The 21,091-nt window shown below is 37.7% G+C and overlaps 1 protein-coding gene across 3 annotated transcripts in view; it reads right to left on the reverse strand.

The window, feature by feature from the left end:
• Positions 1-21,091, reverse strand: part of gabbr1b (gamma-aminobutyric acid (GABA) B receptor, 1b) — a 282,328-nt gene that overhangs the window by 83,900 nt on the left and 177,337 nt on the right. For all 3 annotated transcript variants that reach the window (XM_049475291.1, XM_022683111.2, XM_022683110.2), the window contains exons 8-9: positions 16,624-16,758; positions 10,299-10,469 (exon numbers count right to left, since the gene is read on the reverse strand). In XM_049475291.1, coding sequence (XP_049331248.1) covers positions 10,299-10,469; positions 16,624-16,758 — 306 coding nt within the window. The remainder of the gene's footprint in view (positions 1-10,298; positions 10,470-16,623; positions 16,759-21,091) is intronic.

The raw sequence follows: 21,091 nt of genomic DNA on the forward strand, positions 1-21,091 counted from the left end.
ATGTGTGGGTTAGTTAGCTAGGTTATATAAGTGTTAGCAAGTTAAATGCGTGTGTGTTAGCTGGCTAGGTTAAATGTGTGTTAGTTAGCAAGCTAAGTTAGCTAGTTTAAATGTGTGTGTTAGTTAACTAGGTTAAATGTGTGTTATTATTATTATTATTATTATTATTTTTATTATTATTATTAATGTATATTTCCCTTTATAATACTGTGACATGATCTGCAGTAACTCCTAAAGAAGAACACAGTAACTCCTCAGTCATTAGTAATGGGTTACCATGTGCTGCTGTTAACTCCCGAAAAAAGAAGACAGGGACCCCTTATTAATTATCTATGAAGAACACAGGGATGCCTAGTTCGTTATCTAACACAAATATTTATTCATTTAAACATGATTTCCCCCAGAATAAGGATGTAGGACACAACCTACAGTAAAGCTGTATGTGAGCCATCACTTCTACTGAGCACATCCCCAGGAGGACTGAAGAAGAGCACAGGTTTAGAATAAACACCTGTAACACACTGACAGAATATTACAAAAATGGGGGTTAAGCAGACTGCTGCACATTTCAGTGTGTCTAACATTAAGAAGATATTGAGCATACTAAGGTAAGTAAGGTTAATATATGATAAGTGGTGTCACTGACTTTAATATCACCACTGATAGAATAACCTGCAGCAGCAGATAAACACACTGATAGAGGCTAGCGGTCCGGCGCTGTGGAATTACCGTAATTACCCTAATAATGGGCACTAAAAGTCTGTGAGACTGCAAGGCTAAAGATGAACGTTTATAAGGTTGGTGCTGAAAATTAAAGCAGTGACCATTAAAACAAAATTGAGTACAGTCAGTCTTAGAGTCTTCTGGAGAACATAAACAATCTCTACTATGTAATAATATTACGTTATTTTTTTCTTTATTTTTTTCTTTTAAAAATGGGGTTTAAGCAGATTACGACACCCTGCAGTATTTTACTATATGTTGCTAATATTTGGAAGATAATGATGATAATAAGGTAATTAAGGTTACTACTACTACAAATGGTGTCACTCAAATATGCCTTTAATATCACCACTGATAGAATAATTGTTCGTGTAGACTGATTTAGATCTATAGTTCCCCAGGTGGCATGTAAGGGTTTTCAGTAGTTAATGTTGATTTGAGCAGTAATTAATAAGTAGTTATTATAAAGGAGACATCATTAGTAAGTAGTTCTCTGGGAGATATGTAAGTCTCAGTAATTATTGTGAAGTTAATAGTGAACTACTATAATCATTAGTTCAGTACTATCTACTGAGTAATTATTCAGCACTCCCTGGTAGTTAATAGAAAATATTTAGGTGTTAATGCAGCACTATTTATTAGTTACTGCTTAGTTAGCTATTAACTATGGAACAGTATTATAAAGTGTTACCCTAGCTTGTGCATAGCGCGGTTAGCAGCTTATGCTATTGCTGCTTCAGAAGTGCTAGTTTAGGTGTAGTTAGTGCTAGCTAGGTTAGGAGCAGGCTACAGTCCGATATACTTGCCTCTGAACGGCGAAAGAAATAAGTAGCGATTAGCACGGTTAGCAGCTAATGCTAATCAGACATCCCAAGTTGCAAAAGTTGATTTCAGGGAGGTGCACCCCCCTAGCCCCCCCCAACCCGGCAAAAAAAAAAAAAAAAAAAAAAATCAACCTACACACCAAAGGATTACGAAACTTTAATTTTATATTAATTCATTTTACGTTTTTTTTTTTTATTAAATTTAGAGTATTCAGAGGTGAAATGAAATGAGTTTTATCTTTTTCTTTTTGGAAGACCCTGCCTCTGCTTTCCTGCCTATGCTTTTTTGTTATTTGACAAAAATTGACAGTAACAATATCACAAGAAATTGCACAACATCAAAAACATTTCATATAATATTAAAATAATTATTAATATTGCCTCTGCCATGATCTGTTTTCTCTCACTCTCTTAACAAATCCTGTCCGGGAGGGGGGAAAACACTGCCCGCCCACACTAAAAACTGATTGGCTGTCTCACAGACTCTTTGCAGAGAACAGACCAATCAGAAACCTCTCTGTTTTCTCTCTCTCCTTCCCAGACGCGATTAGAGAAAAAAAGTCTGTCGCCTGTGAGCGCGTTTGTGGGGCACTCGTTCTGAATTCCGGGAGATTATATGTGACTCGCGGGCATCAGGGAGCCACTACCGAAATGCGGGAGACTCCCGCAGCTTCAGGGAGACTTGGTTTGTCTGGCTAATGCTCCTCCAACAGTGCTAGCTGGGGTTGGCAGCAAGCTATAATACTCACCTCTGAATGTGCAAAGAGCTAGCGCTTAGTGGGAAATGTTAATACTGCTCCAGTCTGGAGTCTCGGTGCTAAACTAAACTATAGAAATAAACTATAATGCAGTGTCTTTACTGCTTCTTACAACCTGACTGGTAAAATTCATACATAAGGTGCACATGATTATAAGGCGCTTTCACACCTGGTGCTGAAAATGCTCTTTTCTCTCCCACACTCATCTCTGCCTGTGATCTGCAGCCACCGGACTACATTGCCCAGAATGCCCCACACACTGACATCACACCCAATCTCGATCACATGACACACCACATGACACTTCCAGGAAACAGGTCACCTGAATACTAGCCCTATATAAAGGGCTCATTTGCTCTTAGTTTTAACGGTTTATCCTCGTACAGCGCATTTTTCCCTTGCCTGTGTTATTCCCTTTTTTTTTTTACTTGCTTTTTATTACCAACCATGATTTTTGCCAGCCCTCTGATATTGCCATTGCGTTTTTGACTGGACTCTGGACTGTTTATCTACTCTGGTATGTTTTCTCCTTGTTGCTGCTGTTTACCGGTATTGACCTTGTTTTGCCTGACCATCCCTTTTATTTAATAAAGTATATTTTGATTTACATCTGCGCGTGTCTGAGACCTGCTCTTTCATGACAGGCATACTGACAAATTTTGGGAAAATGTAAGGATTTAAAATTTTTTTAAATACGGTATTTTGGTTTGTTTAACATTTTTAATTTTACTACATGATTCTTTGTGTTTCTTCATAGTCTGGATGACTCTACTATTAATTTAAGATGTATAAAAAAAAACAATAAATAAAAACTTCGAATGAGTAGGTGTTCTCAAACTTTTGACTGGTACTGTATAGCTGAAGATGGGAAAAAAATGACCAGCTCTCCCAAGACAGGCCCACCGGGAAACTTGCCAGTCTGATGGAGCGTCTGTGAGCGCAGATAAGTGAGAACATAGTGAAGCAGAGGTACAGAATGATATGGGGACTGAGCCAAAGTAATTGAGCAAAGAAAAGAGAGAAAGTGAGAAAGAGAAAGTTTAAGAGGAAAGAGAGAGAGAGGGGGGTGGATAAGAAGAGGAAAGGCGGAGGGAGGGAATAGATAGATGTGTCTAAAAGAGAGATAAGGAGAGGGAGCAGGAGGAGGATATTAGAAACAGAAGCGGATTTAATTTCTTTTGCTGGGAGCTGTTTTTGTTTACACTCCGCCGCTGCCAATAAAACGATCACATGAGTGGTGGGTCTGAAGACGCTGGCGCTGAGCCAAACACAGCTGAGGAGTCCCAGGTGCTGAACTGCTTCAGCTGCCTAAGACCACCGACTGATCCCAATCCCACTCAGGATCATTTCTAAAGGCGTTCACTCAGACTCAGACGTTTACAGGGCCCTGTAAACGCCTACACTCGTTTCTGAGTTTAGTCAGAGCACTACATGAACGCTTTAATTTATAGATTTATAATCTATTTCTCGGGTGTTTTTAAATGGTTATTTAGTAAAATATGGGCTTTTTAAATATAGACATGGAGCAAAAACGTACTTACATTGGCTGCAATGGGGCATACAGTGAGGCTGAATCCAGTTTCAGATTCAACTCAATTCAGGTTTGGTTTTTCGCTCATTTCTATAAGACATGCTCTGTAATTATGTAAGTCTACTTTCATACACAAGGTGCCCTGGATAAGCTAAAAAAACAAAACTGTAATAAAAAAGACTTTCTTTTAAAGTCAAACGAGCGCTGGATGTTAATCTACACAAATTTCTCTCCTGAAAACTGTATATTTATTTGAGTAAAGCGCTTCTGTTTATTTACAGTAAGCTTAGATTCCCTAAGGCTGAAGCATTAGCATTAATGGCTAACTCCTAGCGGTGCTACCAATGCCACCCGACAGCATTACAGCGAGGAACCCTGAGTGCTCCAGTAAGCCAGGGTAATATTAGCTAGTGGTTCATCTCAGGTAGCTTGTTGTAACGTGGTACAAGGCCTCAAGATGGCGAAAGAGCTAGCGCGGTTAGCCGCTAATGGTAATGCTGCTCCAGCAGAGCTAGTCGGGCTTAGAAGCAGATTACAGGCCGATAATACTCACCTCTGGACGGGGATATAGCAGTTAGCAGCTAATGCTAATGCTACTCCAGTCCCGGTGCTGGAGAACTAAACTGAAACTCCTGTATAACACTGTACTTCAGCGGAGTGGCTTTACTGTTTCTTAAAACCTGAGTGGTAAAATTCATACATAAAATGAACTGGATTAAAAGGATTTTTGAGAAAATTAAAGTATTTTCAGTGCGCCTTCTAGTGTGAAAAATATGGTATCTCCTCAGATGTGATAGATATGAACAAACGCTAGCCTACAAAGCCAAAAACGGGCCAGCTCGTCCTGCACCCTGTAAAATCTGTACTAAAAGCCCTTTGTGTTTCAAGTATAACTCGGCTTGATTTACGACATCTCAGGAAACATAGAAGAAGAGCATCAGGTACATCTACTTGCGGAAGAGGTGGGACTTCAGTAGACATTTGAAAATAGCAAGTGATTCTGCGGTTCAAACACCTCTATCCTAAGTGTAGGAACAGCAGAATCACTTGCTATTTTTAAACGACACACCTCTTCTGCACGTACTTAAGGTACTAATATTTCTTGTTTCTTGTCACAGGTTCTTGCAAAGTTTGGGAATCTCTTTGCTTTGGCTCGAGGAATTGTATCTATCTTAGGTAATTACTTTTCAGACAACTTTTCATTTCTACTTCTCACATTTTCACACAATTAACTGTACTTTCTACTCCTTACATTTCAAACATAGCATTGATATTTTTATTTCATTTTATCTTGTTTTCATTCTGGCTTCATAGAGTGAATTTGATTGTGGTTGGATGAAAAAAAAAAAAAAAAACCATATACCACTGCGAAACCCTATTGGTTTGTACTCGGCCCATCACAACTGCAAACATCACATCACACTCCAGCAAGAACATAGCAGACGCATACAGTTCAGTATGAAGATAATCTGTGGCAGAGACTCAAGAGAAATATCCAAGCTAAGCTTTTTTAATTTGCATTGTACTAAAATGCATTCATGGGCAAATATACAGCTAAAACAGGAAGCCTAGTGCATGCCAAATATATCAACATTAACATTTTAATATAATATAATATAATATATATAGTCTTATTGTGAGTATCTGTTTCACAAGTGTGTTACTGGTAAATAAGCAATCACTGCAGACAAAGACAAAAAGCAATAGCTCGAGCTCCTGCTATTTTTTGTGTGAGCAGAGCATTAAAACTGAGTTTTTAAAAACATTTTATGCTGTTTAACCCTTTCAGACATTAATTATGTTCCAATTATTGTGTCTCGTCTCGTCTCATGATAATAGTGTCTCGTCACACCCCTACTATACACTGCACACTGCTGCAAGTCATGTGCGTAATATGGACAGTGTGCACTGTGCAACTTGAAAAAAAAAAAAACACTTAAAACATTTGTTAATTTGCTATATTGTGTCACGCCACAGCTTTATCTAAAATAAAAAAATGCATTAAAAATAGGTTTGTTTACAGGTCACAGATTATTTTCTTGAGCCTGACCCAGGTCGGGCCTTGGGTCTGGTCAGGTTTGGGCGGAGAATTTAAGCTCTCCACTGCTGATGTCAGTTTTACTTAAGAAACTCAGAGGAACCAAGACTGAAAAACCTTGTACCACCACAACCTCGAGCTTTTACTAAAAATAGCCTCATCAATATAGCCACAATATAGCCACATCACAGTAGCTATATTGATTTCACTTCTGTACAACTACCACTTCTAACACAGTGGGTCAAACCTTGCGTCACACCATGCGGGGGCAAGTGAGTGATGAAGAAGACACATCCGTGCATTTTTCCATTAGAGCAGAGGCCATGTGTTTTATGAGAAAGGGGAATAGCACAGCTTCAGAGATCAAGCCTTGACTTCTTGCCCAGTGGCTCAGTTTTGCTGAATGTCGTGAGCTACTGCACTGTACTGCCTCTAGAATAAAAAAATAAAAAAAAGAGAATCACTGGAGACTTGTTACCTCTTGGTAGCATACTGGTGAACATTAAGCTGATAATGGAGTAAAGGAATCATGGAGCACAGAGCTGAGTGGAGGACTGATCCGGGCCAAGACCATTTTATGCTCGCTCTAACAATTACCCCAACAATTATCTTTCTGCTGGGAGGCTTTAGAGAAAGCCAGGCGGAGATCTCACAACATCAGATCAGCGCAAATTTAAATGCAACAACATGGCTAATAAATATTACTGATATACTGAGTGTAAGGAATCATTATTTTATTATGTTTCTTTAACACAGTGTCACTATGTGTGCAGCAGTGTAGATAATGCATGTGGATGCTTCCTAGAAACAATTTTACATCGATGCTGTATTACATTTAACTCAGGAGCTGGATGTTTGAGCTGGGAATTATGTCAGCTGCTCATTCAGATAGTTGTATATGATTTTAAAACATTTTCGAGACTTAGTTTTTACTAAGTTTTGCTACTTAGCTAAAGACTTTTGGATTTACAAGAAGAGAGAGAACCGGGAACACAACCCAGCATGTAGATGTCTATAGGTAGTGGTTATGTTATATTAGATGTTTAGTTTAGAGGGAATATCATGATTAGTAGTGGTTTCATGGCAGTTTTATCCACCTGGCTGGGTTTTAGGTTGCGGCTTATGGTCGGTTTTACCCTCTTTTCAGTACTTTTCACTGCTGTGAGATTTAAAAGACAATAAAGTGACTCTTCTTTACCTAATGAAGGCTGTCATTTGTAATTTATCTGTACATTTATAGAATAAAGCCACTTATTGACAAATTACACGATTTAAATGATAGTAAAATTACATTCTTTTACTTTAAAAGACGTGTAATTTGACAAATTTTTTCATGCTGCACATTGCTTGAATAATTCCACTAAGTAACATAATTACACCTATTTAAATGATGTCAACCTTCAGATAACAGACTTCAAATGCAGTATTTTATTATTATAATTATTTTTTACATGTAATTTACTATATGTTGACTGTAAAACGACAGAGAGCAGATACAAGGAAAGGCTGTCATTTTTAATTTTACAGGAAGTCACTGTTAAATTAGGTAGAGCAATTTTCTATAATTTTAAGGTAACAGTTTTGCAACTTTTGCTACCAGACATTCTACCGTTTTTTTCTTTTTACAGTGTGGGGTACTGCTAGAGAACAGTGTATTAATGCTTAGCAGTCATTTGGGTTCTTTTGAATCTTCTCTGCTCTCAATGTTCTGCCTTTTTGTTCTGATAAAGCATTTCCTGATGCTACTGGTTTGCTCACTAGGAGCTAAGAGCCTGTATATTATTATATAATAATATACAGTAAATAAACTGTGAATTGACCTTTTTTCCAGCTCAATCTATGGCGCATTGTAGCAATTTCTGTTTTATTTAGAAAGATATATATCTGAAACCACTGCAAAAACCTAAGCTTTTAAGTCCATCTAGGAAAACCATTCACATCTGCTGTTTACAGAACCTCCCACAGGGACCACTTTATACAATACCCATTTCTGTGTGACGACGGCTACAGTACAGCATCTAAAAACAGCACGCTGCTGCACAGGTACAGCCAATGTAAACATACCCTCAACGCTACAATATGGTCCTTAAGGTCCAATTGTGTCCCTTAAAGGTTCAAGGTATTTGTACCTTTTTTCAAAGCTGAACATTTTAAAAATAGAAACATAAACTAAAAAAAACGCCTAAAAGCAGAATGTATGGAGCCAATTTGACTTCAAAGGAATTGTGCTTTCGAACTGAAGACACTGAAGATATACCCTGAAGGCTCCCAGCCCAGTTACAATTCATTACCTTATTTCCTCAGAGTGTACGGAAACTGGTGTGTGACTCACTGAAGTGAAGACCTGGGTGGTCTGCTGGATGATGGTGGTCTGCTCTGCTTCTTTTTTACAATTCTAGAATAGATCTGTGTTCGCATTAGATGGCTAAAGGTTCTGAAGACGTTTCTGAATACTCCTGAGGGCACCACCCACTCATAAGTAGAGCACCACTGTAGAGACCCTAGTTCATTATTTAATTTCCTGAGAAGATATGAAAACTGGTGTGTGACTCACTGAAGTGAAGACCTCGGTGGTCTGCAGGATGGAGGTAATCTTGATCTACTTACTCAGTAGAATAGCTTTGTGATTGTGTGGCATAATCAGTGTTGGGCACGTTACTTTATAAAAGTAATTAGTTATAGTTACTAGTTACTTCTCCAAAAAAGTAACTGAGTTACTAACTGAGTTACTCCACTATAAGAGTAACTAGTTACCAGTAAAAGTAACTATTGCGTTACTTTTGTGTTATTCGCCCCGTAAAAAAACAAAACAAAATAAAAATATATGTAATTACTATTATTATTAGAAACATAACAAACAAAAATAAACGCAAAATGTTGACAAAAATATAATCTAACGAATTTTAAAAACTGGAAACAAAAACTCCACATGACCAAAGAAAATTACTAAGACTTGTAATATTGAAAAAAAACGGAAAATACAAATCCGCGTCTGGGGATAAAATTAAACAAAACAAACCACACTCAAAGAAAAAATGTATATATAAACAAAATAAAAGAATGGACAAAAACAACAATCTAACGACTGTTAAAATGGTATTAATATAACAGTTTAACAGCTAGATCAAACACCTTCATCAAGGAGGAAAAGAGAACACAGCAGCACCTCAGATACCGATATCAATCACTGAATTGATTAGAGCACGCAAATCTAAACCCTCCAACTGCCCCTTTTATAGGGTTAGAGCAATCATCCCACCATCAATCCATGCTTCTGTCCCTTTGTCTGTATGTGCGAGGTAAAAAAAAAAAAGTTCATTCAGCAGCTAAAGTAACGTGCAGTAACGGGGTGTCGGAAATTGTAACGTTATAGTTACAGTCATAGTAATTAGTTAGATTACTCGTTACTAAAAAAAGTAACGCCGTTAGTAACGCCCTTTATTTTAACGCCGTTACTCTCATCACTCGGCATAACCGAAGGATATATTTGAAGATGTACCCTTTATTTGAAGGGTACCACCCCTCAACAAGTAGGGTATGTTTTTCTGAGAGTGTATAAAACATTGGTGGTCTGCAGGAAGGTGGTGCTCTTGAATAAATTAAACTTCTAGAATAGCTTTGAGTTTGCATTTCCTAAATCAGTGGTTCTCAAACATTTTGGACCATGTATCATCCATCCATCCATCCATGATATGATCAAACAAATACTTTCCACAGTACCACAAACTGTGTTTATAACTTCAAATGACTGATTATTGTTTCTGATTAATGCAATATGCCTACTGAGATAAGTCAGACATTTTAAGACAGAGGAAACGAACAGGAGTGTGAACTATGACTATTTAGAGAAAATATGGTCCTTTTATTATGTTACCTTCATACAGAATCAATACATTCATGTAGAACCCTCAACCACCTTAAGAGAGTTGATGGTCATTAATGTCTGTAAGTTGACAAAAAGTGTTAAACACCTCTGGGAACTCCTTCCTTCAAGACTGTTGGAAAACCATTTCAGGTGACTCTAACTCTTGAAGCTCATTGAGAGAATGCCAAGAGTGTGCAAAGCAGTAATCAGAGCAAAGGGTGGCTAATTGGAAGAAACTAGAATATATACATATATATATTTTTTGTTAAGTACATAAAACTCCACGTGTTCATTCATAGTTTTGATGCCTTCAGTGAGAATCTACAATGTAAAGGATCCTTTGAAATCCCAACCATCAAGTGTTACAAATAACCAAAGTGACGACCATCAACTCCCCCCTCCCTCCAAATTTAGATATCGCAGGTGCCCTTGCTTTTCCCCAAACATACACATCTCTAAATTCTTATTTTTTATCCTCCTTCACTCCCCTGCAGTGTTCAAAGCCGTTTCCAATGTAAAGTGTATAAAAAAAAAGAATAAAATCAGGTGTGAGACTCACTGAAGTGAAGACCTCGGTGGTCTGCTGGATGGTGGCGATCTTGGTCCACCCCCACTTCTGGAAGAGCTGGACACGGGTGGGGTTGTGCAGGGTGGCGGAGGGGTGCGTCCGGAAGAAGGTGGGGAAGCGCTGACGGTTGGAGAGAGCCGGAGAGCTGGAGCCGTAGGACAGCTGTAGGACGAGCAGAGTGACAGAGAGAGAGAAAGAGAGAGAGAGAAAGAGAGAAACATCACGCAAGGTCACAATTCCATCAGCCTGAAAAAAACCGAGCTGTGAGTAAACTGCAGGTGCCGCTCCGCCGGCCGCGGCCGAACCCGGAGAAAAAGAGATAAGGGTGGCGTGCCGAATGAAGAGGAGGAGAAAATGTAAACAGGAAAGAAATGAAGTGTGAGATTGTGCCCGTTTCTAATTAAAGCAAAGCTACGGAGGCACTACGTGATCTCATTTGATCCTATCTAATCCTTTCTGAGGGTTTTATTCTAATTTATTTTTTTTTTTGGTACCTCATCAGCCATGTGGGTGAGTGACAGGTTTAGTGAAGGTGAGAAAACGTCTACAGCGAACAGATTCAAGGCCAGTAGAGGGATATGTGGGTCAAAACTCATCTGTGGTGGTGACGGCGGTAAGGGAGATATAAAAATAGAGCTGAACATGAAAAATGGAGGCGTCGTTTTTTAACTGAAAGGAAAGCGGCGGCTCTGCACTTTACAGGCAGGCGGTAAAGGGCAGGAAGCGATAGGCCTACAAATAGCCTGGCCTGAGCGCTGGAGTTTGAAGTTTTTCCTCGCGGGTGGTTAAAGGTAACGCATTTAATCATAGTTCAGATGTGTGAAGCGAGCGTGCGCACGGCGGCTAAGGGAAATACTGCAGCTACGACCCAAAACTGCCACAAAGGGCTTCTGAAGAATGTTTCTGAAGTTTGCGTGACAGCAGACGGAAGCACGACGGCTCCATCAGATCCACAGATCCTTGACTTCCAGACTTCCTTGCCAACAGGAATAGATAAGGGAGATAATCCACCCCTCAGGTACTAGAGGACTATAACAGCAATACTTGTCAGGGGCTTCAGGAAACTACTGCCTTCTTTAACTGCAGAGATCATACGGGCCTTTTGATGCTCACAACATACAGCTCTGTAAAAAAAAAAAAGAGACCACTTCACTTTCTGAATCAGTTCCTCTGATTTTACTCTGCTTTTTATAGGTATATGTTTGAGTTAAATGAACACTGTTGTTTTATTCTATAAACTACAGACAACCTTTCTCCCAAATAAAAATAATTAATTTAGTAATAAGTAATTTAGAGCATTTATTGCAAAAAAATGAAAAATGGCTGAAATAACAAAAAATAAATATATGCAGAGCTTTCAGACCTCAAATAATGCAAAGAAAACAAGTTCATATTAATATTTGGTGGATTAACCCTGGTTTACATGCATCTCGACATGTTCTCCTCCACCAGTCTTACACACTGCTTTTGGACAACTTTACGCCACTCCTGGTGCAAAAATTCAAGCAGTTCAGTTTAGTTTGATGGTTTGTGATCATCCATCTTCCTCTTGATTATATTCCAGAGGTTTTCAGTTTATTCAAATCGAAGAAACACATCATTTTTAAGTGGTCTCTTATTTATTTTTAAGCTGTATGCTTAAAATATCTGTACAAATCTGCAAAATAATAAGAATAAAAAAAAATGATGACCACAGCCCCATCAGAAAAAGGCCGGGGTAGTATGAACAATTCAAATATATACAAAAAAAGTGTTTCTTCTTTCATTTACTTTAACTTTTATTTTATTGCAGAGAGTACAATATCAAGATATTCATTTAATGTTTTTTTTTTTATTCTGGTTAACTTCATTAATTTGTTAATATACACTGCTGGTCAAATGTTTTAGAACACCCCTATTTATTTTTTTCTATTTAAGCTCTTCAGATCCAGTCAATAATCAGAAATGTATGTCAGGGCCTTTAAGGAAAACAAATAAAGCAAAATTTTAAAATGTAGTTTTCAAGTAAGTAATTTTAGTATTGTAAAATAACAAAACAGAACAAAAAATATGAGTATATTGTAAAAGTATATTGTAAACAAAAATGGAAAATCATATATTGTTTAAAAAACGGGAGGATTCTTTCAGCAAACAATTTATTGGTTAACGGCTTACAGTTGAAAATAATCTGATCTTTGAAAGTTAATAAAATAACGTAAAGTAGTATTGAAACAGATTAAGTTACTGCATTCAAACAACACACAACACATTCACACTTACATCATAATAACTAGAAAAATACAAAAAAAACCACACAAGTAACTCTGTAACTATTAGAAAACTGCTACAGAAGGAGTTAGGTCTGGCTGACCCACATGGCAACGTCTTTAGCTCAGATTAACAGTGAAGCTCAGCAGTAAAGAGAAGAATTAAAGGTCTGACAGGTGAAATGCAGTAATAAAATAATCACTAAGATGAGAAAATAAAAAAGCAGCTTCTCTGGATCCAAAATAGGTTTGCTCTAAAAGTAGAGAGAGTATATCACTTTCTGCATTTCAGATCTGCAACACATTCCAAAAAAAAAAAGAAGAGATGGTAAAGCATTTACCACTGTGCAATGTTGCCATTCCTTCTCACAACACTTCAAAGACGGTTTGGTAGCAAGGATACCGAGAGATGAAGTGTTTCAGGTGTTAATTTGTTTTCTTCTTTCTGCAGACACGTCTTGTCAAGGTGTGCAACAGTGTGGGGTTGTCATTGTCACTTTATTCTCACAAATTCTCCACACCTCCAGAGAACTGGGGACGAGCCACGACTGCAGGCAGGTCAGATTAGTACCCATATACTCGTTTTCCAAAGCCATGCATTCATAATGTGTGCAGCATGTGGTTTTGCATTGTCTTGTTAAAAAATGAAAATGAAATATAGGTTGTCTTAAAGGCAGAATAATGAAGTAATATATTGATTTCTGAACTTTGCATTATTTGAGGTCTGAAAGCTCTGCATCTTTTTTGCTATTTCAGCCTTTTCTCATTTTCTGCAAATAAATGCTCGAAATTACAATATTTTTATTTACAATTTGGGAGAAATGTTGTCTGTAATTTATAGAATAAAACAACAATGCTTATTTTACTCAAACATTTACCTATAAATAGCAAAATCAGAGAAACTGATTCAGAAACTGAAGTGGTCTCTTCATTTTTTCCAGAGCTGTATATTAACAAATGTTGAATGTTGAGATGAATTATGACCAGACAAGATATGAGATATTTGGGGCTCATACTGTCCCAGGCATGTCCCATATTTGCATTCTCATATTCTCATAACCATTTCTAAATGTTGGGTTGTAATTCATTACACTCACTTAAATGGCATAACACTAATAATAATAATAATGGCATTTGTACAGAAAAACAAATGACAGAAGCTTCAATGCCGCCACTTCAGAAGAGATACAAAGCCCTTAAGATCAAGACCAGTTGAAGTTGAAGTTTTAGCATTACCATGGAAACGGTCACTAAATTAGTCTACTTAAGATTGTGTAATAGGCTGCTTGATGTTAGCCACTCGTTTCACTGTTCACATACTTCACCACACCACCCACCTTTTGTCTGTGTGGAGGATTAAAAGCTGTGTTTAGTAGGAGGCATGTCAGACCTGAAACATCTCTTACCAATACAAGGTCAACACTAAACATGACAACAGCTGAGGAGAGCATGATTTTGACTGTAATGAGAAATCAGCAGGACTGGACAGCAGAATTTGCTGTTCTCGTGGTTTGCTTAGTGTGTTGCTAAGTAACTATACGTTAAATGTGAAACAGCCCTTCCACTGTTTTTTTTGTTGATTTTGCATCTCGCAGGTGTATTGCATTCATTTCTAAGGATGTGCAAGAGAGTCTTCTCTATTATATATAGTATAATATACATTTTATAAGCAAAATCATGCACTTCATAGTCCTAAGAATTCTCGTAATCCTACATAAAAAAAAATCTACAGGTGAGCTGTCAACCACACACTGTGCAGCTTGATTTAGGGTGTGTCAGTGTGTCTTTGCTATCGTAACTACGGGAAAAGTACTCCTTGTGTAGCATGAAATGCACAAATGGTCCGTACTAATTCTTTTAATTAATCATGGGCGTAACATTTAATAGACCAATCAGTGCGTCACTTGTCATTCCCTTTAACAACCAGGTGCACTCTGACTTTGGTGGATTGGTATTTTAATGGTGCAGCGCTTCTATGCTTCTCACCAGAGGAAACTGACCTTCACGTTCACAGTGTGAAAGTGAACAACAGGAACAGCTATGTTATTTTATTTAGTATTTTGGGCACACCTGCATTGCCAACGTAGATATGGACGTCTGACAGGTGACTGTTGTCAGGGGCGCACCTGTGTTTTCCACTGCAGAGATAGCAATACACCAGAAATTTACTTGAACAAACCTCACTTTCAGACCACTACGGCCACCGGCGCAGATATATTAGTAAGTTTAATCACTATTTTAGCAGTGCAGGTGGAAATAGGTTTTTCGCAGGGTCTAAGATAGCAATTAGCATCGTAACGTGTCTTGCGCATAGTGTAAGATAGGGCCCTGTATATTCCACAATAACGTTATGAAAAAAAGAAAATAAAATCAAGCTGAAAGCTTCCTAACTGTCCATTAAACGGTGCAGCCTGCACACCATGTAAAGCAACTGCGTTTAGTGTCGAATTGGAAATTTAATCATCCTTGAGAAAAGAGGAACAAGATAACAACTCCCCTCGAATTAAAACTGTAATAGTTAACCACTTAATTTTGGTTCATTTTCGAAGAATCACGTCTGTAGAAATGACTTTCTCACTGTATCACTCTGATTTCCGTCTCGCCCTCCAGCTGCTCGGGCTCTTATCAGCAGCCTTGTGTGTTTAATGCTGAGATGTGTTTGAAAATTAGTCAGGTAATTATCTGGCATGCTGCTATTATCTGAAATGTGCATCAAATACACACACACACACACACACACACACATACAGCCATGTAAAAAACATTTAATTTGGGCTGCATTCACCCTTTATTGTCCTTATCAATCTATACTGAGAAGTCCACTTATGGTATAGGCTGTGTGATGTTAGCCACTGTGTGCACTGTTCACACACTCTTCATCATAATGTTTTGTATATATGGAAGATTAAAAGCTACAGTTGCAAGAAAACTATGTTTGGACTTGGATTTCTGCATAAATCGGTCATTAAATGTGTTCTGATCTTCACCTAAGTCACAACAATAGACAAACACAGTCTGCTTAAACTAAAACCACACAAAAACATTATATTATTATATATTTGCATGGTTTTATTGAACACAACATGTTAACATTCACAGACCTACGGTCAAAAATTATTGACTTTTTTTAAAACATCAGAGACGTAGACAATAAAAGCAAAAATCAACTAAAACTATAATCAAAATTGATTATAGTAGGCCTAATTTTTTTTCTTTTTATAATAAAATGTGTGTCAGATCCAGAGAGCTCTGTTGTGTAGGGCTAAATTACTGAATTAACTCTGAGCTGATGCATTTTTTTTTAGCTCAACATATAACATAAAGATTTGTAGACCAAATTTCCCTGGCTTTTCCAAAACATTCTGGGTATTTTTATTTTTCCCAAAACTTATCAAGGCATGGAAATTGCTATTTTCATATTCCATGACTTTTCCAGGTTTTTTAATGACAGTATGAACCCTGTTAAATTAATGTTCAATAGTTTAAATAAAAAAATAATAACTGATTTCTCAAAAAAAGGAAAAAATGGTTGATATACTGTAAGATTATTTATTGGAAAGGTTTAAAAAAGCAGTTTCATGGACAGATATGGGATGATTCTTTATTATCTGGTATATGGTTATAGTTATTTGTCAGGAGGGCTTTTAAACTGTGAAAATAGAGGGACAATGTAATTCATTAACTGTACTTTAACAGTATTTTTGATAAAACTCCTGAATTAAAGCAGAACGTCTTATCTCAACATTTCAGTTAAATATTGTCTGTTTAGAAGCTGTTAAAATACTACATACTTATGGACCTGACTGTATACTGTATATACAGATGTGCAGAAAATATTTTGCTTTATTCCCAAAGTCACTAATAATATTTATTAAAATGAATAAAAGCATCATTCATCAGTATCTACTGATGTATCTAATCCAAAGACATCTGATCACTTTATAAAAGAGGGGCCACGCTAATCCCTGCCCCACTGAGGCCGTACAGGACCTGAGTGAGACACCTCTGCTGCAGAATGTGTATTGACCTGAAAATGAACTCTGAAAGAGGATAAACACTCAAATACCCACCACTATGAGGTTCCACATGCGAGCCGCTTCAGCCACCAGCGTGGAAACAGAGCTGCAGCCGGGCATCAGCACGATCTTTATGGGCTCGGTGTAGAGCAGGTCATACAGCAGCTTAGTGGCCTCCCCGGGGTCACACTGTAACACACACACACACACACACACACACACACACACACACACACACACACACACACACACACACACAGAAATATGAGTGAGAGCAGGGTGGCCATACAAATGCATTCATTTATCACGTCTCACTGTGAGAGCGGCTCATATTTTACACTGCAACACAGCAACAGCTCACTGCAAACAAATGAAATATTTCACACTCGCGCTTATCAAGCACCCTGCTGCACCATCAGACTCCACCTAATACACCATCACACCACAGATCAATACACACAGACACACAGAGAGAGAACAAAGAAAACAAAGAAACTGACAAATGATAGAATGAAACAGTGAAACATAAACCAGAAAAAGGAAAAAATAAGACACAGGAAAGAAAGAGAGAGAGAGAGAGAAAGAGAGGGGAGAGGGAGAGAGACAACAAAAACTAAAAAACTGACAGAAAAACAAAGAAAATGTCAGAGAACAGCAAGAAATGTGATTGAATAAAACAGAAAATAAAGAAAAACAGACACAGGAAAGAAAAGAGAGAAAGAAATAGAGGGAAAAGGGAGAGAGAAAGTGAGAGAGACCACAAAAACAAAGAAACTGTCAGAGAACAGCGAGAAATGTGAGCAAATAAAACAAAAAACAAAGAAACTGACAGAAAAACATCAAGAAACAAAATAGAATGAAACGTGTGTCGTTAGTACATAAAGATGCGTGACATGGTCAGAAGAACTCCTATGAAAAGCAACTCGACACCCCAATTTTTGGATTTAATATATCAGGCTTAGCAGGGATGGTCGTTCCAACACACTGATACCATTAAACACAAAGTTTTTTATTCCCTCTCTACTCAGAAATGCTTCTTCTTTCAGTTTAGAAACAAAATACGGTCTGCTGCTCTAATGCTAATTTGAATCTAAAAATAAAAAGGAAAGAAAGGTGAGAAATAAGATCAAACAGGAAGAGGTGGCAGTGAAAAGATGGCAATAGATAGCAATAGGTTCAGTCAGAGGAACAGAATGAGAGCGAGACAGAGGGAATATTGAAAATGCAATAAAGCAAGGGCACCTAATCGTGTCCTTTGCTCTCGAAGTAAATGTTTATTTGTCCAGAACCTCCTCAGCTATCATCAGTCTCTGATCCGTGTCTGACAATGGCCTTCGTCTTTTTTCCCCCTCCATTCATCTTAAACTTAACATCAAAGAAAAATCAATTTCTCATTTAAATGATAATAGCGGGCCAAAGCCATCATTGATCATTTTGTTTGGAGAGAGATGAGCCGTGGCCAGTGGCCTTGAGCTGTGCTCACAGCGGAGCGAGCTGGATCTCACTCAGGCTCTCTAAAGCCAGGGATAAAGCGACGCTTTAAAGAGAGGAACAAAAGGACGAGAGGCTAAAAAACAAAGACAGCTAAAATGAATGTAGCTTGATTGTGAAGGCTTGGAACCTGATTTTGTTTGATTGGTGCAATCACACAAATTGAATCAGTGAAATGCCCTGCAGCAACACACTCCTCTTTACTTAACGATGTCTAATCTGGCAGCCTCTCCTTCTCTCTCTCTCTCTCTCTCTCTCTCTCTCTCTATCGCTCCCTCTCTCTCAGTTTTTAATTTACACTAAATGCACAGATAAATCAGCAAATCATTTAAGTCACAACAAAGGGGATGCTCTTAGCGAGGGGAACTCTTCCCTTTGTTGGCATTAAAATGATCTGCAGTGAAAGACACAGAACTAATGTGACACTGCACTCAATTAAAGCAAATCAGAGAATCTCCGATCACTGTGACACGACTTTCTCAACTCAGCTAATGATCCTCTACTCTTTCAACAACTCAGAGGTCCGGCTCAGTACTTTTCCTTCCTATTTAACCTTAGCCCAGACTCGACTCTAGTGAAAAAAATAGATTAAAGCATACTAAGTATTATTATGCTATAGTGTACTTATAGCCACAATTTAAATCAGCATATTTAAAGAGTGCTGTAAAAATAGTAAAAAAAAGTCGTAATTAAATTGTGCTAAGTGTACTTAACTGTACTAAAATGGAACTTTTTAAATATACTTAACTAACATTTAAACGCACTACTTCATGCACATTTGTCCCAAATTCTAAATAAAATATTGTCATTAAGAGCATTTATTTACAGAAAATTAGAAATAGATGAAATAACAAAAAGATGCCGAGCTTTCAGACCTCAAACAATGCAAAGAAAACAAGTTCATATTCATAAAGTTTTAAGAGTTCAGAAATCAATATTTGGTGGAATAACCCTGGTTTTTAATCACAGTTTTTAATGCTTCCAGCAAGCCTTTACTGTTTCTGATTGATTAAGTGGAGCTATGCTAAATTCAGTAGGAAGTACAATCTTTTAAAGTCCATAAATGCAGGACTTTACTAAAAGTATTTTTTCTCCAGACTTCTTTGTAGCTGATTTGGTGAAATTATAGGCAATCAATGGATGCCTGCTCCCTCATTAGTATTGCGTTACACTGCGCTGAATTATTTAGTTTACTTAATAGCAGTAAAAATTCATAAATCAGTAAATTAATTCAGACAATTTATCATCATCTGATTGCGTTATCGTTTAAAACCAGCAATTTGTATTTGAATAAAGCTCTGATATATGTAACAGTTTGGCTGTAGAAACAAGTGCATTACACAAGTGGTTTGTGGAAGACAGTTTTTTTGAGTGCCCTCAAAAACTGTCCAATTGTACTGTATGATTTGGACACAAGCCAAGAGAAAAATGTCATGCTGACTCAATAGACTCTGTGCACCTAATGCAGAAACGAGTCTCATACCAGCAGTTTTTGCTTCCTTTAGTGACAAGAGTGTTAGTGATGTTGGGATGATCATCACTCCAACTCATTCCATACCTTTCATTTTTAAGTATCATCTCTCCAGATAATAGATCAGTAACACAGTTCCACTGCTCTTTAGGCCATGTCATTGGACATTGGGCTTTAGGCCAACATGTTTTTCTTTGCCCCAAAGAGTGGAGAGTATATTTTGTCAATCCTGATTAACAGGGACTTGGCAAGCTGTAAATAAGCATTTGCACATCTGTGTCAGCAATGGGCGCAACTTAAAGTAGCTGAATGCATTTATAAGTTGTGTTGTCCAGAAACAACTGGACATAGAGCCTTGTCGCACACCCTGCGCAATACGCACTGTGATGCTAGTTACTATCTTACACCCCGACAACAGTCTATTTTCACACCTTGTGCCCGCACCATTAAAATAGTGTTGGAGTTTAGGAAAATAATTACACTGATGCCCATCTGAAAATTTCTGGCGCTTTGTACGCGTACACCCCCATTCCTTACACCCACACATGTATGAGATTTTCCAAACAATTCCAGCTTTTACAGCAACAATAAACAGAATAAAGAATAAAATAACATTGCTGTTCCCTTAAATTACCTGCTGGCACACCTTTACAGCATGAGCGTACAGATAAGTCTCCTCTGCTCAGATGCGCAAAGCCCTGCGCTGTTAAGATACCAACGTGCCAAAGTCAGAGCTCACCTGGCTCTTAAAGGGAATGACAAGTAATTTGATTCATTTCACGCTAGGCCCAAAACACACCCATGATTAATTGAGAAAATTTTGTTCATGCCTTTTGCACATTACGAGATGTACAAAGCGTTTTTTTGTGCCGTCACAATACCAAGTACGATGTGCAATTGAAGTCTCACGTATAGTTAAAGTTTTGTATAGATTTTAGACCACTAAAATAGGGCCCATAGTCTCATTTCTTACACTTTTCCTCCTATATTACCATACATTTCTCATTAGAGTACAGATGGGTAAAACATACCACATAATCTAAGCAGCTACTACAAAACAAGACGTCTGATTATGTATTATAGTAGTATTATGTATTCTATTATGTATTGTAATTTGCATTTCTTACTCATGGGCTGCCCATACAGTTAGGAAGTGTAGTTAACACTTCTGAACAACTCCTAAAGACACCATTTACACATGCATTTCTGGACAAGCTGTGAGAAACTGAACCAGCATCTGAAGTGAATGAAGTATGAGGCCTAATGAGGTAGAGTAGTAGTATAACAAGATTTTACACAAATATTGTTCTAGATACTTAGCACTATTGTAGGTGTTTTCCTACTCGCTTCACCAGAGTTACACAGTGCAGTTTCTAGCATATCGAGCCTGGAGTGGCAATAACAGCAAAGCTAAATTTCCCTTATATAGGTCTTTGGAGAATCAACACATTTGAAAGTAAAATTGCTACTTAATCATAAGTATAGAGTTCATAAGGTTAATGGATTCAGACACACGGATTGGCGTTTTATGTTCTACTCCTCTTTCCTCGTCTCTCTGCT

The sequence above is a fragment of the Astyanax mexicanus genome, chromosome 3, assembly GCF_023375975.1.
Source record: "Astyanax mexicanus isolate ESR-SI-001 chromosome 3, AstMex3_surface, whole genome shotgun sequence".
Taxonomy (NCBI): domain Eukaryota; kingdom Metazoa; phylum Chordata; class Actinopteri; order Characiformes; family Acestrorhamphidae; genus Astyanax; species Astyanax mexicanus.